The 21,909-nt window shown below is 37.4% G+C and overlaps 1 protein-coding gene across 1 annotated transcript; it reads left to right on the forward strand.

Annotated features, from left to right (window-relative positions):
* The first annotated feature begins 20,474 nt into the window (after window positions 1-20,474).
* On the forward strand, window positions 20,475-21,437 carry LOC132799438 (receptor-like protein Cf-9 homolog). Its single transcript, XM_060811261.1, has 2 exons — window positions 20,475-20,877; window positions 20,992-21,437. The coding sequence occupies exons 1-2, from the start codon at window positions 20,475-20,477 to the stop codon at window positions 21,435-21,437; spliced, it is 849 nt and encodes a 282-aa protein (XP_060667244.1).
* The last annotated feature ends 472 nt before the right edge of the window (window positions 21,438-21,909 follow it).

The raw sequence follows: 21,909 nt of genomic DNA on the forward strand, positions 1-21,909 counted from the left end.
TCTTGCGACACGCGCCTTCCAGAAGGGAGTGCAACTCCATTCCCGGCCAAACCCCAAAATATCACAGCCAACCGACTGACGATGCGCCCGGATCGGGGCTTTTTCCTACGGCGGCGCCGATTTCTTCAACCGCCGAGATCTCCACATTCCGGCCTCCATTCTTGTCACCGCCAGTCCTGTTGAGACCCTCTCCCTTCGATCTACAAAATCCCCAAAAGTCTCAGCCACTAGCCACCGTACGCGCCACCGGCGGCGACAGTTGCAGGTGACCGCGACGGCTCACCGGAGAAATCACTATTCCGGTGAGAACCCAGTTGCACCAGTGGTCCCTCCCCACTAATTCCAACCCCCTGAACCCAAATCCGGGGTCATTTTCCTCCAATTCGTGATGGTTTGAGAGAATCGAAGAGTTGAATCCCGAAAGCTTTCTGGCCACCTCGGGTCCGATCTTCGGGAAGTAAGACCGAATTTGTAATCCTTGTCGCTCAAGCTTCGATTCGGTATATTATTCGTCAATTTTGGTTGTCGTTTGTGTTCGCTCCCTGGGTACCAATCTGGGTGTTACCCGATTAAAATATTAATATAATTGGTTTGTGTATTGTGGATATTTTAGGTGCACGTGTGGGTAGTGGAGTTGATCCTGCGGAGGATCTTGATTGATATACGTGCTTAAGGTGAGTGACCCACTTTCAAAATTAATTTGGGATGTTAAAACATATATATTTTGTGTAACTTGGTTGTTTGACAAATATGTTTGATGTGTTGAATATTTAGTAAATATATATTTGGAATTTTGGTGACAAAATTGAATGGAATTAAATATTTGTGCATTATAAAATATTTTGGTTTTAAGGAATTTGAGATTTTGGCAATTATTATCAAATTTCATTGTTGGAATATTTTATAATTAAATATTTGATAAATATGTTTTATGTATTTGATATTAAGAGAATTTCCATATAAATTGTATTGCTAAATTATAATGTTTTTAATATATGTTTTGGTGCCAAAAGAATATATTTGGGAATTTAAAGAAATTGTGGTTTGATTTATTTAAATTATTGCTATAGTTATTATTCAATTATTATGCACAAATATATGAATTAATTATATATGAAATTTATGTGGTTTTATGGATTTGTTAATTTAAATGGATTTTGAGGATTGGAGAAAAATATTGTTTTAAAGAATTATGTTTCAAAAATATTTATGCCATTGGAAAATTGTATATTTGAGTTGATGGAAATGAAAGTTGATGGGTTTGAAAATTAAATAATTGTATTGACGGATTTTGTGATATGAGAAAATTATATATATTATCGAAGTACTCATGCTGGTGATATTAAAGAAACAAAATGTAGGATGGTGAATTTGAAAAGTGGTATAATTCCCACGGTGAATTTTGGAAAAATTACGTACCCTTTTTGTAATAAAAATTTGGTTATTATTTTAGATGCACCATACACGTACTGGTATTCTGTGTATATGGATGTGATTAGTGCGCACATGGATATGATTAGCGCGCAGGTGGGTGTGAGTAGCGTGCAGGTGATTTATGGGGTTGTCTTGTGTTTGCCATCGGATGAGGGTAGGCCGCCCCTCCATGGCCGGGACACCTGTTTGCAGCGGTGCGGTGGGACGCCACACGACCGTATGACGGTTTCTCTCTTTAACCTCCTGTCTGGCAGTACCTCGGGACGCTGGGTACTATTGGCGCCACTGGTATATAGTGGGTGCATCAAGTGATTTTCAGAACTTGGATTTCAAAATAAATATTTTGAAATTGTATTCAAATTAAGAATATATTTAATGCTGTTTTTATTATTTATTTAAATGAGGATTTTAAATTGACTTAATTTTCCCTTTACTTAATTATTCAATACATTAATTTATTTTCATTATAAATTTCGAATGCTTGATTTATTATATTTTATTTGGTATTTAGTTGAATAATTGATTTCTTGGTTTTCGGGGAATACGAATAAAGGGTTTTGTGAAAATGTTTTAAAAGGGGAACTTTTCCAACCGAGAGAATTATAAGGGTTTTGAGAAAAAATATTATTTCCAAGTAATTATTATTTATCTACTTAATTATCGTGGTATTATAATTGTGCAGTAGTTAGGGTCACTCACTGAGATGATTAGCATCTCATATTTTCAAATTCTGTTCCTCTAGGTACCAGGTTTTTTCGGCATTCATCCGAAGCGAACTTGATCTTCATCGCTGTCGTAATTCGAGAAGTTCTCCTTGTCTTCATTTATTTCAATTGTAAAATTCCTTTCATCCTTGTTGTAAAATTTCTATATTTAATAGTACTTCATGAAGCTCTGTATATTGTCCTGGACATTTATGTATTAATTATGCACTGGATTACTGTTATTCATTTGGAGTGCTGTAATTTTGTGGAACCAAATTGTAGTTTTGTGGGAGGAATAAGGGGATGAATATAGAAGTGTGTTTTCAGTGCAGGAAATTTGTGCTAAGTCCAACCCTTAGAGGAGGTTCTGCCAGATTTTCCATTGGAGGGTCCGGTAGGGTTTCCCTGGGATCAGGGCTTGTCTAGGGTTCCGGTGGAAAATTTTGGACAGGTCCTGACAATATTGATATTAAATATCATTTTAATAGAGATGCAGTTGAGGAAGGTTTGGTAAAGTTGGAAAAGATATCCATAGAAAAGAATCCTACAGATATAGGAACTAAGGTGTTACCTGTGAGCAAGCTTAAGTTTTGCAAAAATTTGCTCAAGATTGATACAGGTTGATAATGAAGAAAGTGAGCTGAGAAGCAAAGGAAGTTCAATGCCCTTTATATTGGTTGACTTATTTGAATCAAGGTGGAGATTGTTGGTTATGTGATTCAAAGAAGTCAAACCTTGAGTTATTTTTTGCTGCATAGTTGCTATCATCAAAACTACGTCGTTTCAACCTTATATCATTAAACAAAACTGTGAGTTTTCACTTGGTGGTTTAAAGAGAAGCTGGTAGTCATGTAAAGGCATTACAGGAGTCCTAACAGCAATAGAGATATGCAGCAACAGTTCCACAGTAGCAACAATTCTGCAGCAACTGATTTTTTGATAAAAGGAAGATTCTTTTTAGTGTAATATCATCTAAGTTCTCTTTCTCTTTCTCTTTCTCTTTAGGTTTTCTCTTTTGAATTTTCTTGGGTGAGAGTTGTGAGGTGAGAAAGGTTCTAAAAGGGGATTCTTGGGTGTGGTATATGGGTTTTAGATTAGCTTCTAAAGTAAAGAAAGAGAACTATATATCTGTAAAACAATGTCAGTTATAGTGCATTGAACTCCTTGTGGAGCTCCGAGGACGTAGATTCAATCTTGAATTGAACCTCGTAAATTCTGTGTGTTTTTTATCTGTTTTATTGGTTAATTTCTTGAATATTTGTGTTGCTGACATTGTAACAATAGTTAACAAATTTCCTTGCTTCAACGGTTGTAATCATCAAATAGGATCTTCATCTTTGCAAGTGGTAATTCTTTTTCTTTCTTTTATATATTTGTAATTTGAAAATTTCATTTTGACCTTCAATTTTATCTTATATGGACAACTGATAATTGCTTTTTAAGATGAGGTAAAAAAATTTCACTAGTCAGATAAAAGTAAGAAAGAAAATCTCAATCCTCTTCGATGGGTAACTAATTTATGTTTCTATTAAAAAATTTGCCAAAGTGCCAAGTGCTGTTGTAATTTGGTAATATTGAATATATGTCTTTAAAGAAAAAAAAAAAAAGGAACCATTGCCTTTTGTATATCTTTACTAGAAATTTACTTACATAGGGCACAACCTCATCTAAGTGATAAAGGACTACAGGAGAAACATCGTCCACAAATATACAGATATTTAAAGGTACAGATATATAACATAGCTACTGATAGTTCAGTTTTCAAAGTTGTCTTATTTTGTCAATTTTGTTTCCCCAAAACTATATTAGCAGCTCAGCTTTTGCTAATTACTCTATCTGGACTTAGCGGGTTTTATGAGTTTCTATTCCCTTCAAGTTCTTGATGCAAGATATTTTTTTCTTTCCTTTTGGCGAGTCTGTAACATTAATTAATTGTTCATGAAAAAGAATGAAAGACTAATTGATTATTAAATGAGAAATTGTTGGTATTTTTTTCCAAATGCGCCACCTAAAAACAAAATAATTTCCATATTAATGATGAAGCATCAATTTATGGATAAAGAAATTTTAAATTGACTGTTGAGCTTCCGATATAGGACTAATCTTTTCGGTATTGTTTTTTTTTTTTTTTTTTAACTTGTAAAAAACTCAATCATTTCTCATCTCCAATGAACATGGGTTAGTTGCCATTTTACACAATTTCCATAATAATTATTGAATAAATCAAACATTAAATTGATAAATTTATTATATGGTTGAAACAATATATACTTCCAGATTGTTTTAAAATATCGTCAATTCCCTATTAGCTCTAAATCTGATGATAACAATTTTCAATTTCGATAATAATTATTGAATAAATCAAATATTAAATTGGTAAATTTATTATATGGTTGAAACAGTATATATACTTCCAGATTGTTTTAAAATATCGCCAATTCTCTATTAGCTCTAAATCTGATGGTAACAATTTTCTGGTAGCATCCTCAAATTAATGTGCACGTATGGAAGCAAATTATAGATGATCGATCTTAGCTGTAACAAGTTTATTTAAAAACCAATAAAAGAAAGAAAATAGAGAAGAAGAGAGGAAGCAGAGATACAAAATGATGGGGTCAAAAAGTTCTTTTTTTTTCTTTTTTTTTTTTTCCATTATGGGTCAACTACATTATTTTCTTCTCAAAGAAAAAAAGTGAAACTTTCATGGACTCAAGAAAAGCATGTTGTCAAACTAGAAGATGTGGAATATGATCAACTTCAACAAGACTAATTGGTTGTTAATGACCCAAAGCTTTCCACAAACTGCTTTATTTAAAGCCACCAAAGACTAGTCCATTGATAATTCAAGTCTTTCAACTTTTTTTTTATTTATTTATTTTTTGGGTACAACAAGTCTTCCAAATTTGGTTTCTCATTACATAATCAAAACCCAACAATAGTTGACAACATAGGACCGAGTTTACACTCCCCATCTCTATCTCTGTTTCTTAATTTCTGCCCTGTTTTCCCATCTTTGGTTTCATACCTTGAAAATTTTTATCTTAAAGGAAAATTGGCTCCACTGCACTCCAAATCACATCAGAGATGCATCCCAAATTTTTTTACCTAGCATTTTGCACCCTAAACTTTTATAAACAATGCACTGTTGGTCTTTTTTATACTTTCCACATTTTTTTCATAGACAAATCAGTGCCACATATGTGACCATCACATGGGCATTCTATATCTTTTTACACTATTATTTTCCCTCATTTGTTTTGATTTAGAAATTAGGAATTGAGATGCATTGATAACAATATCCCTACATTTTTTGGGTATTATAAATGAACTGCCTTCTCATATATATTGACGCTTCCACGTTGTTTTTCTCAAATGGAAAACATGCATATTACTTAAAATAAAAAAGAGTTATTTAAATTGTAATGTGAAAGTTGAACTACAATGGTATCTGATTTTCAACATAGTCTAGTGGAATCCTCTACCATCAATATTAAAAGAAATTTAGTAGGTCGGTTTCTTTTTCATTGTTTTTTATGAACATTTCTTTGTTCTCGTTCTTTATTTATTTATATTTTTGTAGTGGTTTATATTTCCTTCATTGTTCTTTATTATCCACAATCCTCCCTGTGTAAAATTGTAGTCTAAAGTAACCCTATTGAGCAAAATAAAAAAAAAAATAGAGCCTTTTTTTCTTTTCTTTTCTTTGAGCATTCAAAAACGCAGGTGCTGGTAAAAGAAGAGACAAAGTGTGTAGCAGTTGACGTGCATGGAATGTGTGGAAAGACTTCTTTTTTAAGTCTTTGGTTTGTTTTGGTAAATTTTCCATTTCATGGATCCTCTATTAAATTTCACTTGTATTACTATGTTTTTTTAAAGTAACTTTCACTTTATTATTTTTTCTTATAGGAACTTTCACTTAATCAGTTAAATATATGAGACCAAACTTTTTTGTTTTTTTTCATTATTTTATTTTATCAACTTTCCCTCCTACCGTATAAGAAGTATTGCATATGACAGTTAGACCCTATATTATGTTGTCATTTTTAATTATCATGCGCATTATAAATATAATATGGTATTGAACAAAATGACGGATGTTCAAAAATTAACTATAACACAAGATGAAAAAGTAAGTAAAAATAATTTCAAAATTTTAATTTTGTAAATTACTTTGAAGGCATTTTTTTAAAAAAAATCTCATTTACTAATTTACATATTAATTTACTGTATAAGGAAACAGAGAAGAAAAAGAAGCAGAGAAATGAAACGATGGTTAAGTCATGAAGTTCTGTTTATCCTTAATGTTTTGAGATTAAGAACAGTATAGAAGCAAAAGTATTTGTCTTTCTATTTTAACTCTTCTTGCTATTTTATGTCTCATCTTTAGTTATACATTATACTGTAGTTTACTGGACAAACAACATTTCTAAGTTAGGGAAAGGAAAAATAGTTTTATGACATTATAACATAGTTCTTGAGATTTAATATGAAGATTCGGACAGCAAAGGTACTCCTTATTTGTTTTCCCTCGAGTCTGTTACTATTATAAATGTGGTAGCTTCTAATTTGAAAAGTTTTCATTAAGAACCTAATGATTATGACATAAATTCAAGTAATGGCAATTAATATTTAACAACAGAGATTAACAAAATTGATTGACGAATATCATGTGCAACTTGTCTCTTTTTTGAAGATATAGGCAGTTAGTCTCCACATGTTCATGCAATAAACTGTTGTAGTAGGATCATTTCCTTTGTTTTGTGTTGGTAAGAGAGTGAACGAATTAAACATCTTTTTGTTGACTGTATGTTAATTGGTTTAGTAATTAAGGTAATCAAAATCGATGACCAAGGGAAAAAAATAAAAGGTTATTGTAATTTGGTAAGATACCTAATGAACTCCAAAATATGGTAATGGAACAAATGAGTAAGTTCAAAAGAACTATAATACATGGAAAAAATGAGATTTTTGTAAATTGCTTTGAAGACATTTGTTGTAGGTATCGCATTACTACTTTATATAGAAGAAGCAGAGTAGCTGAAGCAGAGGAAACGGAGGAAGCAGAGAAACAGAATGATGGGTCAAGTCTCGAAATTAAGTACTTCATGGATTTCACTTTAAGAAAAATAAGTTAAATTACAATAAAATGTATTGATGACAACGAATGGTAAAATATAAATGTATTCAATTATCAGTTTTGTTTTTAATTCATTTACGTTTCATGTCCTCAAAATTCATGAATTACAAAATTTTCAGCCAAATAAGGAATCTATTTCCACCAAGTGTTCCATAACATGCCCAAAACCATAATCACCTACTTCCCCACAACCATTCTTCACCATGGCTCTCTCTCTTTCAGTCTCACTTTCATAATTCATTATTTGTGGGTCAAATAACCAAACTGTACCTATCTCTTCCTTCTCCCCCCAATTTCATACCTCATATAATGTGTATAAAGATAGTAGTAAGCAGTTGTATTAATAAAGAACTGGTATGCTTGTAGCTAAAGTTTGTAATAACTAAGTTTTTTATTATGCAGCTTTTGATTTTTACTCTCCATGTCTATCTCTGTTTCGTAGTTTCTGCCCTGTTTTGCCGCCTCTGTCTTCTACTCACTCCAAGACTCCTAGTCTTGGAGTGAGTATAAAGTTTGTACTCCCTTGTGGTAAATTAGTCTACAATCGACCGCTGAGACCCTTTCATATTTTATTTTTAGAACAACAAATTCACTTGTCTTGTTATTTATTTATTTATTTATTTTTTTTTTTTGCTTGTCTTTATCATACATGTCATGCTTATGCCGTTTGGACATTTGAAATTATCTGTGATTAATAATACTACATGTGGAACTCTTTAATAGGCCATGTGTAGCAACTCAATTTCCATGAATACACATTGTCTGAAAAATTTCTCAACGTTATAATAGCATGTTTAATGTAAGTAGGATTTTTCCGTTTCTTTGTATTAGTGAGAGAGGATGAATTAAATATCAAGAAAATTTCATTTAGATCCTCTTCAATTTTGTCTTAATTATAATTAAATCCATGTCTATGAAAAATTATATTCAAAACTAATTTTTTTAAGTTCATTTTACGGTTAAAAATGATAAATATAATTACAGCAAAACCTGAAAGGATCTGTATGAAATTTATCCATTAAATATTTTGTCACTGAATGCACGCACAATAGAATGAATGTTTACTGGTTTGGTGAAGAATGTAATCGCCAATGGATTACCCAAAATAAAAAATAAAAAGATTACAATTTGGTAAGGGACCTAATTAGTTACAATTTTATGGTAATGAAACAAATAAGGTATGTTCATAAAAACTATAGCACAAGGAGAAAGTAATTAAAAACTTCAAAACTTTTTTAATAATCACAAACCAACTATCATATGATGGGATTGATTTTGCATCTCTATCTCTATTTCTTAATTGTTGACCCATTTTTCCCACCTCTGTTTTCAATAATTTTTTTTTTTTTTAACCCTGAATCCTCTGTTTTCCCAAAGGAAAATAAGTTTTATATATAATCCCACTGTATTTTTTAAAAATCATAGCATTTGTTTTCATCGTATTTTTTAAAAATCCAAGCATTTGTCTTTAGAAACTCATTGATCTTATTCTTGTTTTTCATCTCCCTAATGAAGGGTTTGAATCAACTCAAATTATAAAAAGTTAAAAATAAAAAATTAAAGAAACATTTAATTGTGCTTTCATGAGAATCGTTGACAGCTTTGATTTAATGTTATATTTTGTTGCTTATTTATCAAAAATCATATTTCGCGGCTTCTAAAATCTTGTGCTTGGGTTGCATATCTGTAATTTGAGAATATATGTGGTAAATTCAATTTTAGGGTCTTATAAATAAATTTAATTTGGGGCAATTTCTTTGTTTTTTTTTTTTTGTTTTTTTTTCCCTGCTTCTTTTTGGATGAACACATTCAGCGTTGACTTGAGTGGACTTGACTTGTCTATTCACATTGCAGGCATCGACTAAAATGTTAGTATAGTCCAAGATCAGAGCTGTGGACTTCAAACAAATTTATTACCATTTTTATTTTTATTTTTATTTCTTTGATTCATATATACTGTAGTTAGCCTATTACGAGTTCATGTCCTACCTAATCAAGAACAATAATTTTTTTTCTTTGTTTTTTTTGTTGAAAAAAGAAAAAAAAAAAAAAGCCTCCTCCTGGTATCACAGACATCCTATGCCATGTGGTACGGTGATTTGAGACCATGCGAGGCAAAAATAAAGTTTAAAAGGACTCAAATCACAACTTTTAAACCCATAAATAAAATGGTTAGTCAGCTTTTTTGTGAAGTCCCACATCGGTTGGAAAGAGAAACGAAGCATAGCTTATAAACTTGTGGATACATTTTCCTTGTAAGAGGATTCTTCAGTCCCAAAGAGGACAATATCGCATGCTGATGGTCTGGTCTGTAACAGATGATATTAGTGCCAGACTTATAAGCGTGTGGATATCTTTCCGTTGCGAGACCTTTTAAAACCTTAAAGGCAAGCCGGACTTATAAGCATGTGGATATATTTTCGTTGCGAGGCCTTTTAAAACCTTTAAGGCTGGGTCGTAAGAGGATTCTCTCCAAGCGGGTGGAGGCCTTTTAAAACCTTGAAGGCTGGGTATGAATACATTTTCCTTGTAAGGCCTTTTAAAACCTTAAAGGTTGGGTGTGGATATATTTCCCTGCGAGGCCTTTTAAAACCTTGAAGGCTAAGTTGTAAGAAGATTCTCTCCAGGCGGGTGGTCTCGGCTGTCACATGGGTTGTAAGAGGATTCTCTCTAGGCGGGTGGTCTCGGCTGTCACATTTTTTCAACTAAGTTACAAATTTTGATGATTTTAGAACAACATATTCAGTTGTCTTTTATCACACCTATAGTTTATCATATTGTGTGCTTGTGCCATATTAATGTTCTAATTTGCTAGGTTACCCATTTAACACGACTAATATGCTTTCAAGACTTTTGGTTCAACTCTCTGCCCATTTAACAACTAATATGCTCTCAAGACATTTCATTCATCTCTCTACATAAAAAGATGACCCTCCAACTGTAACACCCCGGCCCAAACCACATCGGAATTCGTGCACGTTGACCGAGGTTGACCGTTGACCGAGTGGGTCAAAAGTCGACTTTTTGTTCCAGTTGAAATTTCTAGTTGACCAGGATACTGTGGCGAAGTGCATGATACCCCGAGTTTGTAGACTAGTAGCACGTCAAAAACAGAGCTACGGTTTAAAAGTTATGGGCAAAACAAGTCGAGGTGCAAACTGTCCAAAAGGTGCCCGTAGTTGACTTTTTGTCGTTGTATAATTTTGCTTTGACTTTTGTATGGTTGTAAAGTACTAATCAATAGGAGTTCATAGACTAACGGCATGGTTAAATTGGACATCTGGATAAAAAGTTATGGATGTTTGAAGTTCGCTGGATACCGTAATATTTTATTATATCTGGCTTTAGTGCACAGTAACGCCATGTGTCATCACCTGGTTGGTCCACATGGATGAACAATGTGACCCACTGTGGCTTTTATTTGGCAAAAAAGTCAGGGAGGAGAGAGAAAGAGAGAGAGGAGAGAGAGAGAGAGAGAGAAACAACTGGCCGTCGGAAATCGTCCAATTTTCCGGCCGATCCTTGCTACACGCGCCGGCCAGACGGAAGCGCCTTCGCATTTCCAGCTGAAACCTGAAATCTCACGACCGCCGGTCGCCGAACGCGCCCAGACCGAGCCGGAAGTGGTGGCAAGTAGAAAAAACTCGCAGAAGGCATACGTGGGATCAGTTTAAGGTTGCCTTCTCTACTGAGTATTGTCCTCCTGCCTACCGTGAGGCAAGAAGGAGAGAGTTCGAGGAACTGCGACAGGGGAACATGATAGTGTCCGAGTACGAGAGAAGATTTCGGGAACTATCCGAATTCTGCATGCACATGATTCCCGATGATCATGCGAAGAAGGTGAGGTTCATAGATGGTTTGAACAAAAACATAGCCCTCAACCTTCCTGGATCAGTACATCCCACCTATCAGTCCGCCAAGGATGCAGCGTTGGAGCTAGAGAGACAGGTGGAGATGCGCAAACCCTTGAGGCGCAGATCATTCGAAGGTTGATACAGTGGAGCACCTAGCTAGGGAGCGTCCAAGAATAGCCATAGCTCGGGCTCATCGGGTAGTGGTGGACCGAGCCCACGAGGCAGATTTCAGAGGAAAGGCAGTTATCGTATGCCCCAGTTAGCTCGCCATTCAATCAGTGGGGATACAAGCTCATATCAGATGTCACACTTTGGTTCTCCACGGATTTGTCCAATTTGTAAGAGGAAGCATTCTGGGCTGTGTCAGATGGATGGTTTATGCTTTCAGTGTGGGCAGCCAGGCCACATAAGGAGGGAGTGCCCTTATGGTAGTGGCAGTGTGCTAGGACCAGGTCGACGAGCACAGCATATTGGTGTATTTCCGGGTCAGAGTTCCCAGGGGAGTCAAGCAGTAGGAGCTTCTTCGGGATCAGTCCAACCGTCTGCAGGATCGAGTTGAGGTAGAGGAAGGAAACCCTAGCAGACAGGTCAAGGTTGGGTGTTTTCCATGACACAGCAGGAAGCCAGGACCACACCTGACGTTGTTACAGGTACTTTGAATATTTTTGGTAATGATGCATGTGTGCTTATAGACTCAGGAGCAACACATTCATTTATCTCAAGAGAATTTGTCATTCGGGTCGGTATGACCCCTACTCCTTTAGAATGCCTGTTAGAAATAGCCACTCCTGCAAGAGAATCCTTGTGGCCTAGCCAGTTGATCAAGGAGTGTTTCTTCTGCATCGAAGATCAAGTGATGGAAGCGGACTTGATCCTGTTGGATCTATCCGGACTTGATGTAATCTTGGGCATGGATTGGTTGGCGAGGAACCATGCATCCGTAGATTGTTTTAGCGAAGAAGTTGCATTCAGGAGGCCAGGGTTGCCAGAAGTGGTATTCTGTGGGGAAGTTGGAAGGCCTTTGCCGAGGTTGATATCTACCCTTACTGCCAAGAAGCTACTGAATAAGGGTTGCCAAGGGTATATGGCTCATGTGATAGATACCCGAGTAAGTGGGGTCAGGTTGGAAGACATGCCCGTTGTGTGGGATTTTCCGGATGTGTTTCCTGAGGAGTTACCAGGATTGCCTTCGGAAAGGGAAGTTGACTTTCCCATTGAATTAATTCCGGGTACTGTGCCTATTTCTCTACCGCCGTATCGGATGGCTCCAGCAGAGTTAAGGGAGCTAAAGGTCCAATTGCAAGATTTGGTAGATAAAGGGTTTATTAGACCAAGCATATCGCCATGGGGAGCTCCAATTTTGTTTGTGAAGAAGAAAGATGGTAGTCTAAGACCGTGCATTGACTACCGAAAACTTAATAAGGTAACCATCCCTAATCGCTATCAGTTGCCAAGGATAGATGATCTATTTGACCAACTCCAAGGTGCCAAAGTGTTTTCCAAGATCGACTTGAGATCTGGATACTATCAGTTAAGAATCCGAGAGTCGGACATTCCTAAGACTGCCTTTAGGATGAGGTACGGACATTATGAATTCCTAGTGATGTCGTTCGGACTCACCAATGCCCCAGCAGCTTTCATGGATTTGATGAACAGGGTGTTTCATCCGTACTTGGATCGTTTTGTCATTGTATTCATAAATGACATCCTGATCTATTCAAGGAGCCAAGAAGAGCACATGAGGCATTTGAAGAGAGTGCTCCAAACTCTAAGGCAACATCAGCTATATGCTAAGTTCGACAAGTGTGAATTCTGGTTAAATCAAGTGGGTTTTCTCGGACATATCGTGTCAGCTGAAGGCATCTATGTGGACCCCGATAAGGTAAAGGCAGTGTTGAGTTAGGAGCGCCCTACCACTGTGAGGGAAGTACGAAGTTTTCTTGGATTAGCGGGATATTACCGCCGTTTTATAGAAGGGTTTTCGAAAATTACTGGACTGCTTCATAACTTAACCCGAAAGAAGGTTGTATTTAGCTGGATGGACAGGTGTGAACAGAGTTTTCAGGAGTTGAAGCAAAGGTTAACATCCACACCTATCTTAACTTTACCTAATGGGAAATGAATGTTTTGAAGTCTATTGTGATGCATCCCATAAAGGGTTGGGTTGCGTGCTAATGCAGAATCAAAGGGTGGTGGCGTACGCATCACGGCAATTGAAGCAGCACGAACAAAATTACCCTACGCATGACTTAGAATTGGCGGCGGTAGTCTTTTCTTTAAAGAAGTGGAGACACTACTTGTATGGGGCCACATGCCAAATTTATACCGACCACAAAAGCCTCAAGTACATTTTCACTCAGAAGGAGTTAAATATGAGTCAAAGGAGATGGATGGAGTTATTGAAGGATTATGACTGTGTGATTGATTATCACCCAGGCAAGGCGAATGTAGTGGCAGATGCTTTGAGTAGGAAGGCTATTGGATCGCTTGCTCACATCCAAGCCATCCAACTACCTCTCATGGTGAAGTTGAAGAAGATGGGGGTGTTAATGCATATGCATCCTTCGGGAGTTCTTATGGCTAGTTTTCAGGTGCGACCGGTGTTGGTGGATCGTATATTGGAGACTCATATGGAAGATCCTAAATTGAGAACAATTAAGAGCAAGGTACAAGAAGGTCTTGATTCAGAGTTTTCCATAAGGAGAGATGGAGCCCTCGTGTATAAAGGACGACTTTGCGTTCCTGATATCCCAGAACTCAAGAAGAAGATCTTAGAAGAGGCGCATAGCTTGATGTAAACGATGCATCCTGGAAGTACCAAAATGTACCGAACGCTTGTTAAGTATTATTGGTGGATTGGCATGAAGAGAGAAGTGGCAGATTTTGTATCAAAGTGCTTAATTTGTCAACAAGTAAAGGCAAAAAGACAGAAGCCTTCAGGACTACTCCAATCCTTACCTATTCCCATGTGGAAATGGGAAGAACTCAACATGGACTTCGTATTCAAGCTTCCTCCCACACCTAGAAGGTACGACGACATTTGGGTAATCATCGATCATCTTACCAAGTCAGCGTACTTTTTACCTGTAAGAGAACGCTTCTCACCCGAGAAATTGGCCCAATTGTTCGTGCAACGTATTATAAGTCTTCATGGAGTACCGTTAGCCATCGTATCCGATCGAGATCCACAATTTACTTCACGACTATGGCGGAAGTTGGTTGATGCATTAGGAGCAAGACTTAACTACAGCACCGCTTTTCACCCGCAATCTGATGGACAAGCTGAGCGCACAATTCAGACATTAGAAGACATGCTAAGGTCTTGTGTTATGCAATTTCGCGGTACCTGAGATGAACAATTGCCATTGATAGAATTTGTCTACAACAACAGTTATCAGGCAAGTATTGGGATGTCCCCGTATGAAGCTTTATATGGGAGGCAGTGTCGGACACCTTTGTGTTGGAGTGAGGTAGGAGAAGAGAGACTCCTTGCAACGAATAATGCGGTTGGATCTGAGTATTTAGGAATGATTTGGAATTCGAAGTAGGAGATTGGGTATTCCTAAAGTTATCTCCATGGAAAGGAGTAGTACGCTTTGGTCGACGAGGTAGGTTAGGTCCTCGTTATATTGGACCTTACGAGATTATGGAGAGGATTGGCCCTGTGGCTTATAGATTGGCATTTCCAGAAGAGCTAGCCCGAGTGCACAACGTGTTTCATGTTTCGATGCTACGGAAATATATTACAGACCCCTCACATGTACTTGAGACTCGTGACATAGAATTAAGGGAAGATCTTTCATATGTGGAGCAACCAGTGCAGATTTTGGATCGCGAGGAGCGAGTGCTATGTAACAAGACTATTCCTCTAGTTAAAGTTTTATGGCGGAACCATTTAGTCGAGGAAGCCACGTGGGAGCCCGAAGCGCAGATGCATGATTAGTACCTTTATCTGTTCTAGTGACGTGCAAAATTTTGAGGATGAAATTCTTATAAGGAGGGAAGGTTGTAACACTCCGACCCAAACCACATCGGAATTCGTGCACGTTGATCGAGGTTGACCGTTGACCGAGTGGGTCAAAAGTTGACTTTTTGTTCCAGTTGAAATTTCTAGTTGACCAGGGTACCGTGGCGAAGTGCATGATGCCCTGAGTTCGTAGACTAGTAGCACGTCGAAAACGGAGCTACGGTTTGAAAGTTATGGGCAAAACTGTCCAAAAGGTGCTGGAAGTTGACTTTTTGTCGTTCTATAATTTTGCTTTGACTTTTGTATGGTTGTAAAGTACTCGTCAATACGAGCTCATAGACTAGCGGCACGCTTAAATTGGACATATGGTTAAAAAGTTATGGATGTTGGAAGTTCACCGGATACCGTAATATTTTATTATATCTGGCTTAAATGCACAGTAACGCCATGTGTCATCACCTGGTTGGTCCACGTGGATGAATAGTGTCACCAACGGTGGCTTTTATTTGGCAAAAATGCGCCGAAAATTGGCCGCCGAAAATCGTCCAATTTTCCGGCCGATCCTTGCTACATGCGCCGGCCAGATGGGAGCGCCTTCCCATTTCTGGCCGAACCCTGAAATCTCACGAGCCGGCGAAGCTCGGCGGCGATTTTTCCCCTCCACCGTTGGCCACCGCCGTTTAACCCCTTTCCGGCCATTTTCAGGCCACACACGCCAGCCACCCCTCACCATCTCCTCATTTCCAGCCAGCCCACCAAATTTCACGGCCACCGGACCTCCGACGTGCCGGGATCGAAGCATTTTCCGACGAGGCACCGAAAATCTTCAAACCCCGATCTCTCCGCCGTCCGGCCTCCGTTTGCCTCACCGCCGGTGATGTGATTCCGCCCGAGCCCGCTCCATCGATAACCCGCTGTGGTGCTGACTCGACACGGATGAAGACTAGGCCAATCACAAGAGCTCAAATTAAGAGATTTAAGGAAAACCTGGGAGTATTTATACAAGGGGTAATCAATCTCCATATAGCTTGTCCATACTTGAAGATATAAAGCCTATTCGAACCATCCAAGTGGTGGAAGCCGATACGGACCCGGGTGACGGTTTTGGTACATTTTTGGAGTCCGGGAAGCATGAAATGGTTCCAATGCTTTATGGGTTCAATACATATGCCTAAGAGGTCATGGAATCAAGTTAAATCAGCCTCAAATGCAATCAAAAAGGGCTTGTACGGACAGCTTCAACAATTTGGCCGAATTTGCTGTATTGCTTGCTGGCTTTACTGTATTTTACTGTATTAGCCTTTTCTTATTTTTCCAAGCATGGGCAACATGTGGGCCTTCATATTCAGTTTATTTGGCATCCTACAAAGCATCTAGAAGCTGATTTGGAGCTCACTTGGGTCAAAGAATTGGTCAAAGTCAATGTAGTCAAAAAGCTAGTATTTTAGTTTCCTAATTTTATTCTACTTTTTGTTTTAGGAAACTACCATTATTTTTAGTTTCTATTTATTTATTTTCTGGACAAATAAGATTAGGAAAGTTATTATTTTATTATTTTCATTGTAAATTAATTAATTCCTAATTCAAAATAAAGGAATTAATTAATCCAAATTAGATTAGGAAAAGGAAAGTTTCGGCCAAGGTAGAATTCTTCATTGAGTGGCCGGTTTTTCCTAGGGTTTTTAGGGTTTATTTTGTTTCTTTCAAAGCCTATTTAAAGGCTTATTTTTCATTAATAATACAACTTTAAACTTTGATTTGATTAAGAAAATATTTGTGAGATTAATTATCTCTTTGTTCTTTGAGAACACCTAAAACACCATTAGAGAATTGGTTGTTTTAGCTTGACTTATCAATAGGTTTTCCATCCCCTATTGTGGCGTCTACATTATACCAAGGTTTCTAACCACAGGTTAGTTAGGGGTTGAGGTCCATTCCATTAGAACTTGAACTTAATTAAAGATCCGGGCTAATATAATACGGGTTTAGGAGCAGGTCGTCCTAGGTTCGTATCAGCCGGTCCCGTTGGAATCCTCTCCCCTCGATCTACAAAACCCCTAAAAATCTCAGCCAACGGCCACCGTATGCGCTACCGCCGGCGACAGTTGCTGGTGACCGCGGTGGCTCGCCGGAAGTCAATGTTCCGGCGAGTACCCAGTTACACCGCCTATCCCTGTCCACTGATTCCGACCTCCTGAATCCAAATCCGGCGTCCTTTTCCTCCAATTCATGATGGTTTGGGAGAATTTAGGAGTCAAATCCCGAAAGCTTTCCGATGAGATTCCGGCCACCTCGGGTCCGATCTGCGGGAAGTAAGACCGAATTCGTGATCCTCATCACTCAAGCTTCGATTCGGTGCGCGTACGAGTAGTGGAGTTTATCCTACGGAGGATCTTAGCTGATATACGCACTTAAGGTGAGTGACCCACCTTTAAAAAAATATTTTAGGGTAATTAATTATATTTAATTGGTGTTTAATTGATATTTGAAATTATGCTCATGTGGTGCAATTTAATTATTATTTTACTGTGATTTAATCTCATTTATTATGCATGAGCAAGGTATTTTCAGTAATAAATCGTATGTGGTTTTAATATCATTTTTGGGCATAATTGGTTTAAATATTTTGTGAAAATATTTGTTTAAATTGGTGGTTTAATTTTTATAATTATGCCCACGATATTTTATTTGTTGAACCTCGTGTTACGAGAAAAATTATTTTGTTTATTCGTTACCGATGTTTTCGTACCGGGTTGTTAAATGAAAATATGTGGGATGGTAAATGTGAAAATTGGTATATTACCCACGGTAATTTTGGAAAGAATGGTACAATTATAATTGATTTAATTATTTTAGACGCATTCATACAGTATTGGTGTTCTGGTGTATGTATATGGTTAGCGCGCAAGTATTATGTCTCTCGTGAGTTGCCATTGGACCGTGGGCAGGCAAGTTTGATATTGGCCACAGCCGCCCCCCTCCTTGGCCGGGATGACGGTTTCAGCAGCGGTACTGTCGGGACGCCGAAGTGCCGTTTGTAAGTTTCCCTCTTTAATCTCCCCGCCAGTCGGTGCTCAGGACGCTAGGTATCGGAGGGCATCACCGGTATATGGTGTGGTGCGTCAAGTGTAAATTTTCAGATAAAGTTTCAAACCCTAAAAATGTTCAAAAATTATTTATTATAATTTATTACATTTTATTTATATTTAGGGTATTTATTTATTTATTGTGTATTAAATTGTTTGATCCCTTGGTTTTCGGGAAATACGAATATCGGGTTTTGTGAAAATGTTTTAAAAAGGGAACATTTCCTACGGAGTGATTAGTGAGAGTTTTGAGAGAAATTATTATTTTCAACTGTTATTATTTGCCAGTATTAATTACATTCCTTTATTTGTTATATTACTATTATTATGAAAAGTGTTCAGTAGCTAGGGTCGCTCACTGAGATGATTAGTATCTCACGTTTTTAAATTCTGTTCCCTTAGGTGCAAGGGGTGGTAGACGTTCTTCCGGAGCGAACCAATTCTCGCCGCTATCGTGTCTCGAGAAGTACTTTTGTACTCGTTCATTTCAGTTGTAATATTTCTTTCATCTTTGTTGTATTTTCTATTGAATAGCACTTCATGAAGCTCTGTATACTATTTTAGACACCTATGTTTTATTTATGCACTGGTTTGCTGTTATTGTTGTGAAGTGCTATAAAATTGTGGAATCAATTTGTAGTTTTGTGGGAGGAATAAGGGGATGAATATAGAAGTGTGTTTTCAGTGCAGGTAATTTTTGGTAAGTCCTACCATTAGGGGAGGTGCTGCCGGATTTTTCGTTGGAAGGTTCAGTGGTATTTCCCTGGGATCAGGGCTTGTCTAGGGTTCCGGGGAGGAATTCTGGACGGGTCCTGACACCAACACTTCTCCCCCACCCTTCCATTATTTTTATAAAAGAGACATGGAACTGTCTCTGACTTTGTTGTTTTACTGGGCCTAGTCTATCGTGGACCATGTTGACAACACAATCTAGCCCAATATTATACTCAAGACTTTGGTTCCTTGATTCACCCTATAAAAAGATGGTCTTAAACACCTCACTCACCCAGCGTCCCTCCATTTTACAAAACAGGCATGGACGTATCTCAGTCTTTTCTCTTCATCTTCATGCGGTCTTTTTCAAAACTCCCATTGCTTCATCTTGCACTAATATTGATCACTTTCTTTTTTTCTTCTGCTCAGCCACTTTGCCATAATGACAAGAGCATTGCCTTACTGTAGTTCAAAGACAGCTTTGTTATTGACAAATTTGCTTCTTATAGATCTTTTGCTTATCCAAAGACAGCATCTTGGGCACAAGGAAAGAACCATGATTGTTGCTTCTGGGATGGTGTCCAGTGCGATCAGGAAACCAGGCATGTCATCGTACTTCGTCTCAACAGTAGTTGTCTTCATGGTTCTATCAAATCCACCAGCACTCGTTTCCAACTTTCTCAACTAAAAGTCCTTGATCTTTACGACAATGAGTTTAATCAATCTCAAATCCCATCTGCTCTGGCAAATCTTTCAAAATTAATGTATCTCAACCTTAAGAGGAATGGGTTCTTTGGCTTGATTCCTTCATCAATTGGTAAGCTAACTAGGCTTACTTATTTGTCCCTTTCAGGAAATAAGTTGAACGGTCAAAACATATCTGGGCCTTGCAGGTTGTAGTTTTTCTGATTCTTCTCCTGCATTTGTTTGTAAGCTGACTAGTACTACTCATTTGTACATTTTAGAAAATTATTATTTGAATGGTCAAATCCCATCTTCTCTTCAAAAACTCACCCAACTTAACTATTTACATATTGGTTTAAATAATTTAAGTGGTCAAATTCCACCATGGCTTGGAAATCTAACCCAATTGACTTCCTTGATTCTTCATCAAAATAACTTGCAAGGTATCCTGCCAAAATCATTTCTAGACTCAAGAATCTTGAATATTTTAGTCTTGTGTTGAATAATTTGAGTGGAACTATGGCTTTTGACATGTTTCTTGTCATTAAGAATCTTAAGCTACTCCAATTATCAGCTAACGAATTGTCAGTGCTCACTATTGAAACCAATAGTAGTACAAATGGTACTAGAACTATTCCTCAGTTTTATATTTTAGATTTGGGTTCGTGTAATTTACGTAACTTCCCTGCTTTCGTAACGTAGCAAAACAATCTAATGTATTTGACACTTGATGGAAACCAAATACATGGTAAAGTTCCCAAGTGGGCATTGAACATTAGCTTAGAAACCATGGCAGTTTTGTAACTTTCTAGAAATTTTTTGATAGGCTTTGACCAACCTCCATTAGCTGTTCTTCCAAGGGTTCATCTTTAGATATTTGATATTACCGATAACATGCTGGAAGGATCACTCCCGATTCCACCACCATCCATTGTGAACTATGAGGTTAAACACAACAAACTGAGCAGACAAGTTTCACCAGCATTCTGCACTTTAAGTTCCATTAAATATATTGATTTTGGGCATAACAATTTGAGTGGCATGCTTCCAGACTACTTGGTAAATGCCAGCGACTCACTTTTAGTTCTAAATTTAGTACATAACTCTTTTGGTGGTACCATTCTTGAAATCTGCACAGATGGAAACCAGATGAGGATGATTGATCTAAGCTGTAACAAGTTCGAAGGGCGCTTACCACGATCATTGAGTAGCTGTTTGATGCTATGGACTTTGAATCTCAGGAAAAATCAATTAGGAGATGAGTTCCTTTCCTGGTTAGGGACACTTCCTGATCTAAGTATGCTCATGCTGAGATCTAATAACCTCCATCAAAACATAGAGAAACCTATTTCCAATTCTGTGTTCTTTTTTGAAATTTGTGTTATTAATCTATCCTATAATGTTTTTATAGTTAAGTTGCCATCTGAATACTTCCAAAAATGGAACTCCATGAAATCTTTTGATGCTACCAATTCATCTTATATGAAAACAGTTTCAAATTTCATTACCAGGACCTCGGCTGACAGCGATTTTTCTTGGACCCAATATTATCCAATGTCAATCAAAATAACAATCAAAGGTGAAGATGTTTTTGTAGTAATTGATTTCTCAAGCAAGATGCTCGAAGGAGAGATTCCAGATTCCATTGCGAACTTACAAGGGATCCGAGTTCTTAACCTCTCCAACAACAGTATAAGTGGTAGCATACCATCAACCTTGGGGAACATAACGGTGCTTGAGTCAATTGATCTTTCTCAAAACAGGCTCCATGGAGAGATCCCTCCTCAACTGAAGCAGCTCACTTTTCTTGCCATTTTCAATGTAGCTCATAACAATCTTACAGGACCTATACCATAGGGAAACCAGTTTGCCACATTTGAAACAAGTGCATATGATGGGAACTTGGGGTTATGTGGTTATCCATTGGCAACAAAGTGTTGGAATTCTTAGTCCCCAAAATTACCACCACCAGCCTCTGAAGAGATGGGAGATTCAGCGTTTCCATTTGAATTTGATTGGATAACAGTTTTGCCAGGATATGCCAGTGGGCTAGTAGTTGGAATTGTTTGTGGGAATTTCTTTTTTGTGAAGAAGCAGTATTGGTTTTTGAAGAGGCAAATGAAAAGGAGAGTTAGAAGGAGAAGGGGATTTAGAACTTGAAGCTAGGATGCAAGTATGAAAATAATTGCGGTCCTTCACCTACTGACTCTTGGTTGTGTTAGCTGCTATTTATCTTTGTTTAAGTTTTATGTTTCTGTTAATGTTTTTGCTTTGTCATGGTTTGTATGTTTTTTTAAATGTGGTTTGCTTTCCAATACATGTTTTGTAT

This window comes from Ziziphus jujuba, chromosome 9, assembly GCF_031755915.1.
Source record: "Ziziphus jujuba cultivar Dongzao chromosome 9, ASM3175591v1".
Taxonomy (NCBI): Eukaryota; Viridiplantae; Streptophyta; class Magnoliopsida; order Rosales; family Rhamnaceae; genus Ziziphus; species Ziziphus jujuba.